Source organism: Vespula vulgaris, chromosome 5 (assembly GCF_905475345.1).
Source record: "Vespula vulgaris chromosome 5, iyVesVulg1.1, whole genome shotgun sequence".
NCBI classification, from domain to species: Eukaryota; Metazoa; Arthropoda; class Insecta; order Hymenoptera; family Vespidae; genus Vespula; species Vespula vulgaris.
This window is the reverse complement of record NC_066590.1, coordinates 7,149,373-7,169,763: the sequence shown is the minus strand read 5'-3', so window position 1 is coordinate 7,169,763 and position 20,391 is coordinate 7,149,373. Positions and strand designations below refer to the sequence as shown.

The 20,391-nt window shown below is 38.1% G+C and overlaps 1 protein-coding gene across 1 annotated transcript; it reads right to left on the bottom strand.

The window, feature by feature from the left end:
- Positions 1-317: 317 nt before the first annotated feature.
- On the bottom strand, positions 318-20,198 carry LOC127063761 (uncharacterized). The gene is made up of 3 exons (XM_050993926.1): positions 18,578-20,198; positions 15,261-15,368; positions 318-15,164 (listed from the first exon to the last, which is right to left on the bottom strand). The coding sequence occupies exons 1-3, from the start codon at positions 19,413-19,415 to the stop codon at positions 11,659-11,661; spliced, it is 4,452 nt and encodes a 1,483-aa protein (XP_050849883.1). The 5' UTR covers positions 19,416-20,198; the 3' UTR covers positions 318-11,658.
- Positions 20,199-20,391: the final 193 nt, after the last annotated feature.

Here is a 20,391-nt window from a genome sequence, read left to right as displayed (position 1 = left end):
TAATCCTTTTCTTCCGATAATATAAATATCGAATCGAAAAAGATCGTTACTTTTTTAGCTACACACACACATATATATATGTGTGTGTATATATATATATACATATTTACCGCTAAAAGGATTGAATGTGGCGAGTAAAATTCGAATAAAATGATAGTACTTGACGCAACTAAAATATACGATTATATTTTTCTTGAGTCCTTAAAAAAAAAGGTACAAGTGCATAGTAACATTTGTATTACAAAAAAAAAATCTTTAAAAATATTCAGGATAAAAAAGGTAAGAAGGTATATACGTAAGTAAAAAATACAAATATCTTCTTTAGAATAATTTTTACTGATCGTAATTAGAGATAACCAGAATACAATACGGGTAAATAGTATTTCTTTTTTCCCCCCTTTTTTTTCTAACAAGACATTCTCTTTGGATACTCATCCGCCGTAACGCGTACGCGCGCGCGATTTGAAACTCGTACGTCTCTTGCGTACGACGCCATATTTGTTTCTTACATGATGGCGTCTATTTCGTCACGAGCTACGGCGGACACGATCAAAGACATTTGCACGCACGCATTGAACAGGCACACTTACTATTAACGGATTCACTGTGATCATCATCTATATAACGTTGCGCTTATCGAGCAACGCATTCATATCGTATTTTAATAGGCCAGAGTAATTATTATTGCAGTCTTCAATGTTTCAGAGAGCCATTCTACTTTCGTTTTCATATTTCGCGGTCGTTTTATATGCGTATGCGTCTTAGCTCTCTCTCTCTCCCCTCCCTCTCGTAATATTCCTATCAATTCCGTCTTTTGTTTCTTTCTTCCCTCTCTCTCTCTCTCTCTCTATCTATCTTTCTCTGTCTCATAAAATACTTCGACGCATCCTTATTGGGGCGAATTGGGCATCTAAAGTCTCGCCTCCTTCCGGGCAATTCTAAAGAGCACATATCGTTCTGTCAAGGCCAAATTCCAGTTAAAAATTCATGTATCATCGGCATCATTGTCTCTCGACGATTTTCTATGTATTATCATTATCATTATTATTATTAGTTTTAATAATATTAGTATTATCATCAATTTATAGATCGCAAATACGGGTCGATCATGTGTATTTTGCTTTGTTTGTGTATTTGCGTGGTGCATGCTATGTATATTTAATGTGTGTAGTGATGTGTGTTTTGTGTGGTGATCAAAAAAAGAGAAAAAAGAATTCAAAAGGACACGTATTTGCGTTCCCCGGGTATGTATAATTATTATTTCGATTCTCATGAGCCGAGATAGAATCGGGCCACGAAAAGATCTCTCTTAAAAGATTCAACGGTAGCTCTTACGAATTTTTCTCTTCGTTGGTTCTGTCTCTTGAGAGTGAACGAGCGAGTGTCTATTTCATTTGGCATGCTTCTCTCCTTTCTCTATACGTCAGTGTGTGATGCGTAGTTCACGTAGTGAGAAGAGTGTGGAATACAATGGATAGGTTATACCGGCATGTATGACAAACAAGCACGTACGTACGCGCATACATTTGCAGTGAGAGTACATAAACGCTACACGCACACATTCACGGAAAAGTTGGTATAAAACACGTCAAGGTGTGTTACAGGCCTCGAGAGAACAAGGGTAAAAACGCAATGTCGATGCACCCATGGTTTTGTAATTAGAAATAACCTTTCTTTCCTTTCTTTTTTCTTTTCTCTTTTGTCATCAAATTTTGTCTTTCATTCTCATATTTAACACATCCAAGTCAGACTTGTATCGAATCATCTCTTTTTTTACATTAACGTTCGATTTAAACAAAAATAATACTTCAATGTATAAAATAATTTATTACGTAAGACGATAGTGTACGTTTCTAGGTTAAGTTATTATTAAGTGATCATTTTCTGAAAATAAAGGTAAGAAATAAGATACATAGAACAATATAACATACTTACGTACACTTTTACGATCAAGTTTGTTCCTTTTCGTAAAATTGTGTATGTGTGTACGTATCTATGGAACATGATAATGCGCGGTGCATCGACGATGGCGTTTCATTGTAATGATCGTATATACGATCGGGCGAGTAACCGTAAAGGAATTTCTCGATACATAATGTCGATTCAAGGTATACATACTCGTAATATTCTCGCAATGCGTTCTCTTGGAAGCAAAGTATCGTTTACACGCAACGTCATCATCATGCTCCTTCGGATCGATCGAAATCCTCGCCAGAGATTTAATTGACTCGTCACTTCCAGCATTGACTCTTCCCCTTTCATTACATTAATGCAATCACGTCAAACTCACTTTGATTCATGAAGTCAAAACCAGGACGAATTTCCACATTACCAATTGTAGTAAACTTATGAAACATACGTTAAATTATTGTACCGTATATATCATGTAAAAGAGATAAATCTGACGTGAAATTAGATGTGCAGTTTAATGCATGTTTTTACGATCATGAAAGTAGCTTAAACGAATTAATGATATATTTTATCCACTTCCTTTTATATCCTTCCAATTATTTAGAAAGTTTAATCGTTATATGAAAAAAAAAAAAAAAAAGACAAAGAAAGATACGTTATATGGCCTACTTTCATGATTCACCTGCAACACATCTGTTGAATACTTTGTAATATCTTGAAAAATGTCTATTTAATCGATGTGCCTGGATACTTTACAGGGTCGTGCGTTTGACATGCCTGCATTTAACCGATCCATATTACACGCGTTCGACTTAGCATGGATGCATGCGCACGCATATATTGCTACATATCGTAATGCATACTGCGAGCACAAGTCGACACGCGAGTAGTAATAAACAAACTGCGACCGCATTACTATACATCAAGAGATATCGTAATTCTGTGAGTTAGTATTTAAACGTGACTTTTCCATATTCTCTTTCCTTCAATCTTTTTCTCTCAAAGATAAACGAGCCAGTGATTATGAAAATCGTCTAATTGTAAATCAGTAGCCTACGTTCATAATAATTGATAAATTCAATTTTTTCCCACATTCTTCATTTAGATGTAGTTGCCATAATTATCGGTACATATCATGCGAGTAATCATAATCGTAAAAGAATGACCTTTAATATTGGACGACTTTAATCCGAGTAAAATCGATTTTTTCTTTTGCGTCCTTTCCCTTTATGAAATAATTTTCCCTGGCTCATACTACCCACGTCGAATGCACTCATACATAAAATCTATATAAGTAAATATCACATACGTGTACGTATGTATATACATATGTATGCATGTATGTAGAGAAAATAATCGTAGAAGATAAACCAATACGATTCGTTAATTATCCTTCTTATTATACTCGAAGTACGAAGATTCGTAAACGAAGATTCGTACGTACACACATGCACACATACACACACAAAGTATTCGATAGAAACGAGAAGCATTGATCTTTTTTAATTTGCTGTGAGTGCCAATGTCGACTAACGAAGCGTGTTTGACGAGCAAGAGAGCCAAATCACAGCTTTCTTCTATTTCTCTCGTTTTGAAAGAAGTAGGTATATATATACGCATACATATATGTTCATATATATATGTAGGTTGATCATACATAACACACACACATATATACACATGTGTGTATTAAAAATGACAAACGTTGACTAGAGAAAACTTCTATGATGAATTATATCGTCTATTAATATATAAGTGTATATGTGTGTGTGTGTACGTACCTGCGTAAGTCGTATATATATACCTACAAGTATATATATATAAACACACGTGTCGTTCATTTTTCTAATTCATAAGATTCTTCTAGCATGTCATTTTAATTATCATTGTTGGTAATTATCAATTTATTATATTAGTGATTTAATGGGAGCGAAAAGCGACCTTTTCTATTTCTCCGACATATATATATACATACATACATACATACATACATACATACATACATACATACATACATACATACATATATACCATCATACATACATACAAACATACATACATACATACGTACGTACATACACACTAACACACAGACACATCGACGCCAATAATTTTCAGCGGATCCTCGATAGGTCGGCTTATCGATTGCTCTGTCAGTTTAATTGTTCATCCTGGCATGACGTGTTTAACGAGGGATACGCTTTAGATAGATCTGATCGTACGGATTAATCGTCTAACATTTTCGATTAAAACACTGTTTTCCAGGTGAGATGACAAGTAATGCGCTTATCTTCTTTGAATCAAGGTGAAAAAAGAACAAGTAACCTTTCTTCTTTTTCTTCTTCTTCTTCTTGAATGACGAACCATTTTAAAACAGTATTTTATCCTTACTTCACCGATCGGCTTCTATCGTTCGCTCTTTTGTTACGGCTTACTGCTTGACGAGAGAGGAAAGGGACAGGTGTAATAAAACAGAATCGAGGGCACAGGTACGAAGACAGAACTGTTTTCTAATCGAGTTAATGCGCTAATTAAATCTCTACACATTTATACAGGAGTTTTTTCTCTCTTTTATATATATATATATATATATATATATATATATATTCTAAATATAAAATAGTGTTCAACATACGTCATTTAATAATAATAATGGATAATGATGATGATGATGATGATGACAATAATAATGATAATAATAATAAGCGAGGATAAAAGATTAAATAGAAAGGGGAATCGAGTTCTACCCTGGTAGTTTCTTTCTCTTATTATTTTTTTTCGTGTTTTTTTTTTTTGTTTAAATCTTTTTTAATCTATATAGATCTACGTAGTTACATAACAGAGCAACAACAAAAAAGCAACGTCATCGACTATCGAGAATTTTCGCGAAAACATAAAATTATTTTTGCATCGAGCAAATGGTACGAACGAATGAATGAACGAACGAACGAACGAACGAATGAACGAACGAACGAACGAACGAACGAATGAAAGAACGAATCAACAACATCGGCGAGAATTACACGATAAACTTGGCACGGGCAGTGTAAGCTTTCTTAAAGCCAACAGACCTCTACTAACCGGCAGTAATGCGGATACATTTACAGTCTAGTCGCGGATCTAAAATGACGCGACGAGAAAAGATCGTTTCAACGTTCTCGAGAGCATAAAGCTGAGAAAGAAAGAAAGAGAGAGAGAGAGAGAAAAAGAGAGTCGAGAGATTTTGTGAAAAGATTATCATAGAGCGAGGTAAAAATAAATATACGATTTTCTATGAGTTTAAGTCAGTAACTATTGTCACTTGAGAAAAAAATTTTTTCTATTATTATCTATAATAGAATCATGTCATTATTCGAACGTTTCGTTACTAATAATTTGGAACAATGAAACTTTTATTCTATTATCTCGTATAACAAATGTTTCATATAAAAATATAAAAAATATTTCATAAGACCGACAATGAAAATTGATTAAAATTCAAGTTAACAAGTATTCATAATGAATATTTAATTCGTCAAATTTTCTTCTAAAATTAACAAATAAAGAATCCTTTATATAATATTTTATTGACGCACAGTGGATAATGATATTTCACACCGAGCATTTTATAGATAATTTGACTTTCTCTCTCTTTTTTTCTCGCTCTCTCTTTCTCTCTACGGCTTTCAATAGATATTCAAGGTAGATATTCGTTTTTTAATACGCATCTATTTACAATATTGCGCTCCATTCAAGAGGAGAAACGTATCTTTCGACAAAGCATTCTAAAGTAGAGCTATACACACCTACACCCACATCCTCATATACATTCACACACACACGTATAGATCTTTCCATCAGACCTTCGTTGGTTTCATTCAATCGATTCCCCAATGCAACAAAAGGTTATTTTCCACGCAACATCGAGTACCTTTCTTTCTCTTTCTCTCTCTCTCTCTCTCTCTCTCTCTCTTTCCCCCTTTCTCTTTTTCTATTCTTCTCTTTACTTCCTTTTTTACGTCGCTTTCCAAACAGATAGAAACGTTTATTTCGGGCGAGTCTAGGATATTAAATTTTTGATTAGTCGTGTTCATCGCTACGCGACGTCTCTCTTTCATATGGCATACAACAATAACTGCTAGTATACTAGACAATAAATATAAAAAAGAAGTGGAATCGCGATTCGTCGACTCCCTTTTTTTTTTGTTTTTATACACTTTGTACTCTCTTTTTTGTGCGCGTATGCCACCCATCTAGTTTTTATTTCTTTACTTTTTGGTTATTTTTGGTTCACTCGCACGAGTCGATATCTATCTCCCTGTGGGTCACACAATTCGATTTGCATAAATTCGAGGATGCGATTTGTTAAATTACTACACTAAACGGAATCTCTGGTCTCATCTAAATAACTAAGATTTTTGGTAGGCGTACATATGTACTTCCGGTTACTTTTGTCTCAGTCGCAAATATATATTTTATACTGACTAGAATTGGCAATTTGTGTGCTTCTGTGTGTCTGCCTGTATATGTCTGTGTGTTTGTTTGTTTGTGTTAAAATACGATTCGGCGCACGTAACGTCATTCGATCGCAAATCAATAATCTCGTAATAACGAGGAAAGTATATGCACATATCGATTATTTCACAAGCTGCACTTTTAATTTCTGGAATGAAATTCTCTTCGAATTACGATCGACACTGTTTAACATTTACTTAATTTATCAAAGTATCGAATTTACAAAGCTTCAAATCATCTATGCACACTATATATGTGTCCAAACTACGACATACATATATATCTAATATTACATAACAATTACATCAAGAGTAGATATCAAACGAAGAAAAGAAAAAAAGAAAAAGACAAATAGGACAAATAGCATTTAGAGTTTAATATTAGTTTTTATTATATCTTCCAATATTGGAAAGTTAAATGGATTAGAAAATCTTCGCGTAGAAAAGTCGAGTTTTCCAAGTTTCAACGACGATCCGGATCTTTTGTAAAAGACGTGAATATTTATTGAGGAATTCAAACTTCCTTCTCACTATTAATAATCTAAGAATATCTATAGCATTTAATACCTTCGGATCATGAGTTCCAATAAAGCGAAACTTATTTCGTAATATTCTAGTTAATGGAGCAAAAAATGGATCGGGGCTAGCAAAGTGTAAAAAGTATTCAAAATATCCTTGAAATCGATCGATAGAAACGATTTGTGGAAACGTGCTTGTACTTATCATCATCATGCCATGCGATCAAATGATCCTATTCGTGGAAGCATAGAGATACTATTATTATTAAGTAGATATATTACGTCAGTCATAAAGAAAAGTCAATTCCGATCTCGACATCTCGCCATAGTCTTCCTTCTTTTACATTTTATACATCAGCGATTTATTGTAAAAAGCTTCATGTATATGTATGTTACGTATTTATGTATTTCGCAAGATCTCGAAGAAATTTGTTATTTTACTCCGGCCCATTGTCTAGTAAATTAACATTCCGATTTCGTATGGTCAAGCATTCAAAATTCGGATATTTATGTTAAGCCCGATAACTAACAATAAATACCGCGATATCGACTTATAAAATAATTCACGATCGATGTATTTGGTTTATACGAAAAGCAGCATATCTCACATTTTGCCACACTCTCTCTTTCATCTTTTTCTCGTATGAAAAAGAAATTGTGTTTATACGTATGTATGTATATGTATGTATGTATAGATTGCATTACCCGTGGAACATTTATTTATCCAGATATCGCGAAATACGCGAATTTAGGGGAAATAATAATGATGATAATGATGATGATGATAATAATGATGATGATGATGATGATGATGATGATGATCATAATTATGATAATTATGATAATAATGATAATAATAATAATAATAGTAATAATAATAATAACACCCACGTCCCATTGCACAACTTATAATATCTCACAAGGCCTCTTTGTGTTGGATTCGTCCCCACAAATGCCTAAAAGGAATGGGAATTCATATCTGAGAAAACCTAAATAACAATAATAATAATAGTAATAATAATAATAATAATAATAATAATAATAATAATAATAATAATAATAATAATAATAATAATAATAATAATACACTTTTTGATATGGACCATATAGACTATACAGAATTTATGTGTTTAACTAGTGTTAAAATTCTTCTCTAACTTCGTTAAATACTTTCAAAGTCCTCCAAGAGAGGATTTGGTTGCTTTTCGAGAATGGGCATACACATCTTGTCCTTTCTTCGAACATACTTAAGAAACACCTATTTAAAAGGAATAATTTGGTCCTGCAGCTACAATGGAACCTCGATTGTGAAAGAAACGAGCTTGCTCTCGTAAACTTCCTTTTATTATACCGAAGTACGTTTTGAAATCGACAAATATATTAGGCCCCCCTATATCTCTAATCTTTATTCGTGTATCATATCTTCTAACGGAGACTTTATAAGCAGCAAAATGACTATGCTAATCGTGAGACTCACCGTATACATCTTCGGCTAAAGCTTCGTATATTCCGTTAAGTTCTTCATTAGGCTTAAAGGTTTTAACATTGGTATGTGACATTTATTGCTAATACAAAAAAAAAAGTAGAAAAAAAAGGAAAGAAAAAATGATCATTTGTCCTTACCGAAACACGCGTTTTTACTTGGTTTTCTTCTTTCTCTTTGTTCTTTTCTTTTCTTTTCTTTTTCTTTTTTTTTGTTCTTCATCTTTTTCTTTATATTTTCTTTTTTAGATTAATTCGAATATATAATCGAGGTTCTACTGTACATAAAATATAAACCCTTACATATATATGTATTTAATGGAGTTCACTACCACATCATTGAAGTATCTTAAATAATGTATTTTCAGGTAAACAATATTCTCAGGATCAACATCTACGATTCATATTGATAAACTACGATGGGTCCTTGTCTTTTTTTTAATGGTTTTTTCTTTTTCTTTTTTTTTTTTTTATATATGACACCCATATTTTATTCATATAATTCTCCTATACCTAGGGTAGAACTCGTATATACATACGTTCTCATAGCTCGAATCGGAACATTATGAGAGCGATCGGAAGGATCATCGTAAGTAAATTTTGCCAAATTTTCACGAAATTTTTCTTCGTAAACATTTAATCTTTGTACTTATCTAAACGTAACGATTACGTGGTTAATACTGCTGAAAAAGTTTTTTTAACGATCTTAAGAAGAATCTTATCTCGGGACTTAATTAGAGATCCCGATAAAGTGAAAAGTCAGGTTTTTCTTTGAAAACGAAAAAGAAAAAGAAAAGGAATAAAACGATTCGCGTTTAACTTTTTGCAATAAAATTCATCGTTATAGAATTTATTCAATAGACAATTCGTCTTGAGGAAAGCTCGACTGGTTTGTTAAATAAATACATATATACGTATTATATATATTGTGTGTGTATATATGTGTCTGTGTGTATATATATACATGTATATATATATATAATAGTTATTATTAGAGTTTGTAGCTTCTTATACATTATAACATAAAACTTTAAAGAAGAATAAAATCTTTGGAAAAGTACGCAAACTTGTACGGATGCGTAGAAAAAAAGGGGAAAAAAAAGAAAAAAAAAAAACGATTATATAGAAAAGGGCACAGCCAATTTACGTCTTTTTTTTTATGGTTTCCCATTCGAAGTCCATGAATAATTATGTAACTCGTTTACACCGATCACAAATTCTCGAAATACGAATATACGAAATATATCGTCGATATGACCAAAAAGTAATTATACGTGTTTGAAATATATACATATACATATATATCTCGTTAACAAAGTCGAACGGAAACAGAACCTGCTGGATATGGATAGCAGAGTATCTGTATCAAAAGATTTATCAGCGTGGTTATCCATGGTAATTACTTTGTAACCATTTTTCTATCTCTTTCTCTCTCTCTCTCTCTTTCTCTTTCCCTGTAACTCTTTTTTACATTTTTTTTCGAAACTAATCCGAGAAACAAAACGATAAGCGAACGATTAACCAGCCACGTTGACAAATTTCTTGATTTCTGTTTTTCAGAACACGTATTACTTAGTTGATTTCATAAGTTCAAACACATAAATACATACGGGAATGTCGAAACGGCGTATGATATTATACATAATATCTAAATAGTTACGAAACAAGCGAAACGAAGTTGACCATTATTGTGGTAATGTAGCGAATAATAGACAACGAGAACAAAGTACGCATCTAACTCGAACTATTCGCAAAACTATGCAATCGCTAGGAGCACGTAAAAGTAAAGGGTTTCTCGTCCAACACATTCACAACGATAACTACTTACAAATATATCGGTGATATTACATGTAGGTATTTGGCCATTTACAATGATCGTTACGAAAAATGTCTCTAAAGTCGCAACCGTTATACATACTTATATATATATATATATATATATATATATATATATATATTAAATATACATATATATGTATATATATATATATGTATGTATATATTTAACATGGTACCGTATCTTTGGCTGAATCAATAACGCGGTAACTTTACAAGTTCTTCTATCCACTTTACGTCGACGAACTATTTTCGCTACGTTCGCGGTAACGATAGAAAGCATCCTCCCACGTCTGTTCTTTTAAAAAGATCGATATCGTCGTCTGTCCACGTCGCCTTCATCCCGTTCCCTGCTTCTCCTCCTTCTTCTCATCTTCGTCCTTTTCCTCGTACATACATAAATATATTATCTCACAGCGTGATTATTAATACATTACTGACTTTATAAAAAATAACTATGACACAGCTGCTATGTAATTAATAGTACGATTATAAAATATTATATAAAATACTTAAAATAAACATAAAAGAAGAAAACAAGGAAGTAAATTCTTTACTCGAAGGAGTTATAAAATAGAATAAGTAAACTAACTCTTCGAGTTAAGTGTAAGTTAGAAGAATATTGTTTTTTTTTTTTTGCTTTCTTCATTAAACTTGTAAATTTGATAATGACGAGAAACAAATGATAGACACGATTAGATAAGAAGTTTAATATAGTATTAATAATGCATTAACATCGAGATGTTCATAAGAACAAGAGTATGGCAACGTATATATAATCAAAATATTTGTAATATATAATTGACGACACATAGACTGAATCTTGCCTATTTTTCATAAAGATCTCATCAAAGAGATCGCGTAATTTTGCCGTCACCTTGCCCTTCTATTACGAATGTATGAAATACAAAGCGAAGATACGAAGACTATAGAAAAAGGAGGAGAATGCGATGGTACTCGAGTTCTCAGCTTCCATCGTCATCGACATCGTCGTATTCGTCATCGCGTAGAAGAGAATCAACGAGTCGTATCGCCTTTCAACAATCAAGTCTGTCGTTCGTTTACGAGCACGGAAAGAGGCCGCCGCCCTGCTTTCCCCGCACGATAATCTCGTGTCCTTCTCATTCACACACACTCTCTCTCTCTCTCTCTCTCTCTCTCTCTCTCTCTCTATTTTTCTTTTTCTTTTTTTCTACATACCTGTCGTCACTTTCCACCACATCAAAGAAAAGGAATCGTCGATGCGAGCTAATTTCGCCTGCATCCCTCTTCTTCCCTTTATATGTCCCTTTTCATATGTATAAGTGTACGTTTGTATACGTGTATATGAGTGGGTGTGTGTGTTTCTCCGTCACTGACTAAAAGGGATCAAGTCTCCAGTCCAGCCGTGAAGTTGGTCAAAAGCGTACATTGGCCCTTTAAACGTTCATCGCGTAATACACGGAGTTTTGAGAGTCGGTAGGCGGGTTTAGGGTATTGGCACGATGCCCGCCGTAAGAGTTTGACACGAGGAGTAAGTGGGACATCGAGGTGGTCGTCGATTGAGAGAGAGCAGGAGTTGGAGGAGTGGGTTGATGATGCTGAGATTGTTGTGGTGGTTGAGAAAAATCGTGAGAGGGTGCACTAGCTGCACCTTCCGGTACACCGCGTTCCGCGACGCTACACGAGTTATTCACTAATTGTTGTTGTTGTTGTTGTTGTTGTTGTGGTGGTGGTTGTGGTGGTTGTTGTTGTTGTTGTTGCTGCTGCTGCTGCTGCTGTTTTGTAGGCGAAGATAATGCCGAGGAAGAAGACGAGGAGGATGCCGAAAGAGGCCCACCGATATTAACGTTTCCTTGTTGATCATTAACAGAAAAACTCGCGGAGAGACGTACATCGCAGATGGGTTTAAAGGAAGTAACGGGTTGAGGAGTTGAGGAGGACGCCGAGACGGTTTGAGTCTGTACGTCAGTGGCATTCGCAGCTGCTGCTGCTGCGGCCGCAGCTGCAGCTGCTGCAGCGGCCGTAGCAACGGTAGCGGATGTTCGACCAAGTGGTATTTGATAGAGATGATAGGCTGGGTTGGTTGAATGAGCGGCTGTAGCCGTGGAGGCGCATCTAGGTGGTGCGATCACCGTATAAGATGATGGAGGTGGTGGTGGTGGTGGTAATACCGATTGTAGGTGATATGATGCGATTTGATGATGATGTTGTCGATGTTGGAATTGGATAGGATGAACAGCGGCGTGAGGAACGGACGATAGGTGATGTAGGTGCAACTGGAGTGTCTGTTGAGGTGCTTGGGAAGGAAGACAATTGGGTGGAGTGGAATCAGGAAGTGGTTGAGATGCTAAATAGGTATTTGGCGCCAAGGGACGTGGGTAGTACCTCTGCTGATGTTGCTGTGGTTGCTGTTGCTGTTGTGGTTGCTGCTGCTGCTGTTGCGGTTGTTGCTGCGGGCTATCAATCTTCGTCTGCCGAGGATAAGGATAACGCTCGATGTGGGTCGCGTAATTAGGCGACGAATGGGGTGGTAAGATGCGTTGAATGTTCTGATATGTCGGATCCGAGAGACCGTTGTATGGCACGAAATACATCGTGCGATAGCACTTAGTACCACCGCTGCTGGATGCCGCAGTTGGGGAAACTACGTTGCAGTGATAATTCGGAATCGTCGTTGATGGATATCGACGAATTTTAGCTGGTAGAGTCGATGTATAATTAGTAGCCGGTGCTGTTTCATCGCCGCCACCCGCGATACGCAACATACGAACGTTCGTCGGCTGATGCTTCTCCACGAAATAAGTCTGACCGTTCTTCTGTTCGGGATACTGATGTGAGATACCATCGGTCGGCGGTATTCTGACCAATGGACGTGGTAACGTATTTTCTAAATAAGTCACACGATCAAGATTGCCTTGAGTCACCGCGGTCTCCACAATAGTCTGATAAATGTCGTCGATTTGTTTTTGCATACTGTTTATTCGATCGATCGTGTTTGTGTCTTCCTTCGGCATCGTATCGTACACACTCGTCGGCATGCTGTCCATCGTCAATAGATTTTTACCATCGATTCTGTCACCGTTCTTGTCATAGTGCAACGGCCATGCTGTAGCAAATGTCTCTCTCACATCACTGAAGTCATTGGTGACTACGTTTCGTGAACGGAGCTGATGGACGATCTCATTGGTAGTACCAAACAGAGGTTTGATACCTCGAACCGGTGGACGCCTGTTAAAACCATAGTCGTTGAGTTCGTCATCCTGGTCGTCTTCTTCGCCATGGCCTTCCTCATGACCCTGTTCGTTGTTACTGGTCGTACTACTCGTCATCTTTTCATCTCCCAAAACACCATTAACGAGACTATGACGTTCCTCATTTTCGCTATAACGTCGCTTTATTCGTTCCATCCTGGATTTATCCTGTTCCACGAAAGCAAGCAATTCGTCGGCAGAGTTCTCGCCTATATCTGGCCTATTACCGACCGGTGTACCTCTCGTAACATCAGGTGCACTAGCACGATTTCTGTTCAGTGCCGTCTCGATATCTTCCAAGCTGTAGGCTGAATCGGACAGGTGATTTATCGAGTTGCTATTTACATTCGTCGCGATTCTTGGCTCGATTCTGTAATAATCCTCACGAGTGTCCGCGTTATTTACGGTGACGCAAGAGAGTGGAGCGAGACTAGCTAAAAACTGTCTTCTCACTTCGGAATTCATCTTCGTTAGAGAGTTCTTCGACTGACATTCTTTCACCAAAGTACCTCTACCGTTATTACCTATACCAAGATCCGGTAAATTTGGCTCGGTATTTTTCTTGTACGCGAAAAGATCGGTAATCTTTCTGTAAGTCGATTGATTTGGCGTGGTATCCATCAATGGGGTATTTTTCGTATTATGAACATTTGCCATTGTCGCCGGCAACGTCGTTGGCGTTGATGTGGTCGCTACGTTCGTCACCATCGGCATCATCGTCGTCGTCAACGTTGTCATCGGTAACGTTGTCATTGTAGTTAACGTAGCAACCTTTTGAGAAAATCGTTCGATCGCTGGTTGCTCCTCCCCAGATGGTGAAGTTCGCACGGAGAATTCCAACCTCTCATTATCCTGATCTAGAACGAGTTCTGTACCTTTCGAAGACTCTTCGATAACATCCTCGTCCTGATCAACACAAGTCAGTTGTCTGATTCGTTCCTCTAAAGACAAATCCTTCGATCTGAGATTCTTCTTTCTCGTAGTAGCATTGCACTTGCCAATCAAACTCCTTCTCAACGTGTTCCTCTCTATCGTCCTCTTTATCGTACTCGGTTCGCTTTCACAAGACTCGCTACGCGTAGTCGTTTTCGCCGATCTCTTCGTTGTATCGAACAGCCGTAAATTCTCAGCGGTGATGAGAAACTTTTGAGCTTCGGAATAAGTACTCTCAGAATCGGCCAATGAGACGGATTTGTTCAGAGGTGCAGGTGGTGGTGAAATGAATCTCGGATTGGGAAAGAGTTGTCTCACAGCTGAGTTTGGTTTTAAGCTATTGGTGGCCAAGTTACCAAGTTTAAACGTCAATGATAGCTCCGTAACATCTTGAAGAGTTTCCTTCGATTCGTTACTGTCATCTTCACCTATCGTTCGTTCCTCGTTTTCATTTTTATTATTACTGCCAACGATACTTTCCGTTTTCTCGTTGTCCTCGACCATTTCCGCGTTCGTTTCCGCATTGCCACATTCGCGACAAACATTCGACGAAAGATTTTCGACTTTATTCGTCGTAATAGTCGAAGAGTCCGTTGGAAGTCCATCCAATTTTGGAATTTCGCTTGGTGGTCTTTCTTGTTCCAGATCGAGTTCATCGAGACAAAGTTTTCTCTCGTTTTCGCTGATCTCTCGGATTATTCGTCGTTCCGTAACCGTCGTCATCGTTATCGTCTCAACGAGATATCGATGATGCAAATCTAGGAAGAGAATGTATCGATTTCGTAAAAAACTAATAAACGACGTGTAAATCTTCGTCGTCTAACAGTACAAAATAAAAAGACAAAAGGGCCTACCATTAGGCGTAGAGGATCGAACTTGATTGTTTGCTTCTTTAAAATTCTCAACGATAGCGTCCTCGCGCTCGGCATCGGCCCCATTGACCTTAATTTGCTCTTGGGCACCTGTAACGTCAAACAGAGTACTCAACATCTCGAGTTCCTACTCTCATTGCCGTCTGCCTAAGTATCTCGGCAAAAAGAGTTAGGCATCTTTGTGTGAATCGCCATTTTCACGGACGCTCGTTGGGAAGAAGGATAGGTAACAGGTAATATAGCTGTGCATTCAATGCGCACGCGTCCGCAAATTGCGTGGAAACCGCGTGGAATCCATATATTTTTCGACTTATATCGACTCCCTTAGTGCTAAGTGAAGAAGGGAGAGAGGGACAGAGATAGAAAAAGAAACTGTTTCGACGAAGTCGCCCTGGTAAGCCTGACCGCTCTTACCAGGAGTACTCGACTAAGTACCGGAATCACGCTACGCTGTACATCCGGTGAACGTTGATGCTCGTACACATAACGTTCGTCGGCACGCATTTCTTTCGACCACACGACCGCCCCTACGCTTATTGCTTTTATGATAACAGGAAAAAAGGGCCACTTCCACGGGAAGATCGCGAGAAAGGAAGTCAAACTTCCACGGGAAAGAGAGACGGAGAGAACAAAATCATTTTATTTCCCAACATGTTAAATCCCCATTACGAATTCCTTTCCAGAATTCCGATTTAATAGGATGTACTTACAAGGGTGAGATCGTAAGTAGAATATTTTATCGACATGCCACTTGTATCAAGATATAAAAGGGCTTATTGTTAATCATTAATCATTTAAAAGGATAATGCATAGATCTTTATAGTTTTTAAACGAAATACAGTTTTAGTATTATATATCATGTATGATCAGAGAAGACTAAAGTTAATCTATTCTTTTTTAAAGGACTTGATCTTTAAAAGCATTTCAAGAAAAAGATATATATCTACACTCTAGATTCTTAAAAGGATCACTTAAAGAACTATATTTTAGTTTAAAGAGGACTATTATAATGTTGCCACTTTTGATCTTCTCTTTGTTAAACTTGTACCAGCATCCTTGTTTCTCATAGTAGTCGTTTCAGTTAAAAATGTAACTCGGAGAGCAAAGTTTACACATCCAGAGAGACTAAAGTTTACGGTCCACGCGCGGCAAGATCGCTACCGTCCGATGTTTCTTTGTGTGTATGTGAGTGTTCTGTCTCTCTCTCTCTCTCTCTCTCTTTCTCTGTGTTAGAGATAAAGAGAAAGAGAGGGGTTATGCAATCAAATTTAGCTGCGGTTCAGTGCACGGAACAAGGCAAAACGTAACGTTCCCGTTTACAACTTTACGTTACTCATTTAGAAATTCTGTAAATGTCGTTGTACTTCGAGAGAAAATTGAAGTTTCGACGAAGTTCTTAAATCAGAAGGGATTTAAGAAAAATCTCATCGAGAAGACCAAGTTCGACGTTCGAACTACCGAATCGAGATAGAAGAGGCCTAGTCACGTAAAGTAAAGTGGAATTTTCACAGAGAAATATTTTCACGAAGAGAAAAACGATACACCACGATATTTTATTATCTAACGCGCTCGGTTATTCCGCATCTATGAATACGGTGGGAACTCGCACGCGAGAGAGAGAGGCGCGTGAGAAAATAGCGCGATATATCTCTCGTGTATATATATATATATAGATGCATACATACATACAAACATATATACATATTTATATATATATACGTATCTATGTATGTACGTACGTACGTACGTATGCATATAGATATACCATCGTTTATTCTATCAGTTGATTTACGACAAACATATTCGTATCATTTACAAGTGCTTTTACATTGTTCCCTTGTGTCCTGTAAATATCGTACATGTACAGGATGTCTCATTTTAATCGATCATCAAGATTATTTGATAATACTAGAAAATAAATCGAATAAAAATAAAAGAATTTGATTGTCAAATTATGAAAAACGAGTGGCTTCAATCCTAAAATGTGACAAATTACTTTGTGTTTTCTTTTTTCTTTAAATTCTTAATATAACTTTATAGTTTTTCTTTTCATAATAAGTAAGAACTTGAATACGATGAGTCAATTGACATGAAACATCCTATATGTCATGTTATATACATATATTTTTCTACATGCTTGATACGTTTCATATACATCCACATAACTAATAATAAAAAAGAAAAGTTTCGAAATCATAAAAAATGTGCGTTCCTTGTTTCTCTTAGTATTATGTCACCTCGTACGCGTTTTTGCGTATCGGCATTTCCGTAAACTCTTTCACCGATAACGGAAACCTATGCGCTGCTAACAATCGAATTCTCTCAATAGGATTTCGATGATATACGTTAGCTCGAGCGCAAGTGGCACGTCATGCTGTTTTGCTTCTTTCCTACAAGAGAAACTAATCGTCCGAGCAACCGCGAAGCTTTTATATCTCATTTAAAGTTTTACGAGTTTGATCGATTTTTCATCAAGATACCGAGTTGGTCAGAAAATTCGTAATGGTTTTCGATAAACGACAATGTTAATATCCTCTTGCCAAATATTTTCAAATATATACATATATGGGTACTTATATATATACATGTACATATTATAAAAAATGAAGAATTCATCGGCGAAAAAAAAGGTTTTACATTTTACCTCTAAAATTTTCATAAAAAATCGCTATGAACTTTACGAGCAATCCGATAGATAGATAACCCAATTTGCTGATACGTTGGAAGAATTAGGTAAAAACGTGTAAAATTTTATTAAGGCTTCTTTGAATAAAAATGTACGAAAGAAGAGAAAGAACGTGGAAGCTAGTGCTCCGAATATTTGCCGTACCGGTCGGTGCATAGTACGAAAGATACTTTAGTTATATCGAAAAATTTCGTTGGGCTCTCTCACGCCTCCATTTTTACATCGCGCATTGATCGCGAAAGAAATAGAGAAACGGTTTCGTGGAAAGTTATGAAAGGAATAAAGCATAGAAAGAATGATCGGAAAAAAATCTTCCTGAGAGAGACAATATCTCGAAAAGGTCGATAAAGTCTACATTTGTATAGACGATTATTTTATATGGGAAAGGCGCGAAATGGAAGGGTGCTTTTTTTTCATGATTTTGCAAGGACATTAAGAGGGCGCCGCGTAGGAGGGAGAGGATGCTCGATAACGCGGGAAAAGGACAAGTAGAAGCGTTCGATAGAGACGCGATGATTTCGACGTTAGAAGCAAGAAGAAGTCACGTAACCGTGGCATTGAAAGACTGTCTAGGAAAAGGGTAGAGAGAAAGAGAGGGATTAGGGTCGCTCACCAGTCTTCTTTCGGTGATAATAATCACAGTCGCTGCAGGTTGGCGGTGGCAAAAGTCGAGGTGGATGATCAGCGTCCTCCAAAATCGCGGCACCTTCCACGCAAACGTCCTTGTAGCCTTCTGGAGGACTGAGAGTCTCCTGCTGACGCTCGGCTCCTTCTCCGCGAACGGTCGAGTCGGTGCGATCGTCGGGAACGATCGTCGGCACTTCCTGCCGATCAGCCGACTCTTTCGGCTCGCGTTCGGCTTCGAGTTCGGCTTTATGCTCGACGGTATCGGGTTCGAGTTCGCCAGCTATCGCTTCGGCTTCGTCCTTCTTACGAACCTCGACGGTCCGCGGATGTTGCTGTTGCAGATTTTCGACATCGTTCGTATTGATAGAAACGTTGACGTTAACAGCGGCATTGACAGCAGCGTTGACGGCCGCTACAGCGTCAACAACGTCTTCCTCGTCGTCCTCCTCTTCCTCGTCGACCGCATCTTCCTCCTCGTCCTCTTCTTCGTCCTCTTCCTCGTCGACCTCCCCATCGGCGCCACCGTAACGGCCATCGTCCGTGACGCCAAAGTGGAGATTCAATTCCGCCCGGCACTCCTTGCAATTGCCCAATCGTATAAGTTCGTGCTCCTGACAACAACAGTCGCAATCTTCCTCGTACTCGGCGCAACACTCTTCCTTTATAAGTATAATATAATCCGCGGCAAAAAACTCGTTAAGTTTCTCATTAATGACCACGCGATTCTTCCGAGTTTTGCCCTTCGTCTGGCCGGGCTTCTTTAGTAAAGACTTGAGGGTCTTCGTAGGCGCTTCCGCCGAATGCTTACTCCCGTGTTCCTTCATGGTCGCGCACCTTACCGCGATTATTCGTCAAGTCGCCGTGAACTCGGCTCTACTACGTTCTAGCTAAGACAGACTCCTTCTTGAAGGGGCTCCATCGCCGATTGTACGAAGCGGAGAAGAGAAGACGACATCCTCGGACGTTCTCGCAGGAGACAGCAGCCGCGATGAGCACTCTCCTTCTCTTCTCCTCGCGCGGTAGCATCGCGGCGGCGCGTACTCGCCGCCGCCGACGGCGGCCTTCTCCGCATCCCTCGCGCCTACGGCAGGAGGGAGGCTTCCGCTCGATCGGACGCCTACTCGTCGACCTCCATCCCTCTTCTTCAACCCTCCGACTTCCCTCCTCTTTCCCTTTTCTTTTCTTTTCTTTTCTTTATTCCTTTTCTTTTATCTCGGCGCAATTGAATAATATAACGATAGGTACTGCTCAGCAAGTGCCGAAGAATCGCAAAACGTTATTCCCCTTGCTGAAAAAGCAGCGCCGGAGGGTCTCGCTTCCGGTAACGTCCTCGCGTTTATCGATCTCGCGCCGCGAAGGAGAGCTTACCGTTTCGATTTGTCTCTCCCTCTTCCTTCCTTCCTTCCTTTCTTTCTTTCCTCTTCCTCTTATTACTTTTCTCTCCCGTTTATAAAAGACTCGCGAGAAAAACTACGCGCAACTCCGAGAGACTTCCCAATACGAGCGTCGCGCGAATAACAGTGCCCGGACACTTACCACTCGTCTTCTTTCGTAGCTACGCTCGCTCGTGCCCGCACTAACGAGCTCTCGTCGGCGAGAGAGCACCGCACGAGCTCGCCGTGCGCGCTCGCCGGTCAATGAATCGTTCCTCGCGAGATAGCCCGACGAGAGCGCTCGGGCGCACTCGTTTTCTTCTTTTCTTCGTTATCAACGCCGTCGGTAAGTCATGTACCTTCGTTACCAACGGTGCTAATCTCTCATATCCATCAGTTCAAAGACCGGAAAGAACTGGTATGAAGT

Bases quoted from the DNA above. Each gene is read 5' to 3' on its own strand.
- LOC127063761 (XM_050993926.1), bottom strand. From the start codon at position 19,415: ATGAAGGAACACGGGAGTAAGCATTCGGCGGAAGCGCCTACGAAGACC. The intron at 15,369-18,577 runs GTGAGCGACCCT...TTGACGTTACAG, and splicing joins TTATCACCGAAAGAAGACTG to GTGCCCAAGAGCAAATTAAG. The intron at 15,165-15,260 runs GTAGGCCCTTTT...TTCTCTTCCTAG, and splicing joins TCGATCCTCTACGCCTAATG to ATTTGCATCATCGATATCTC.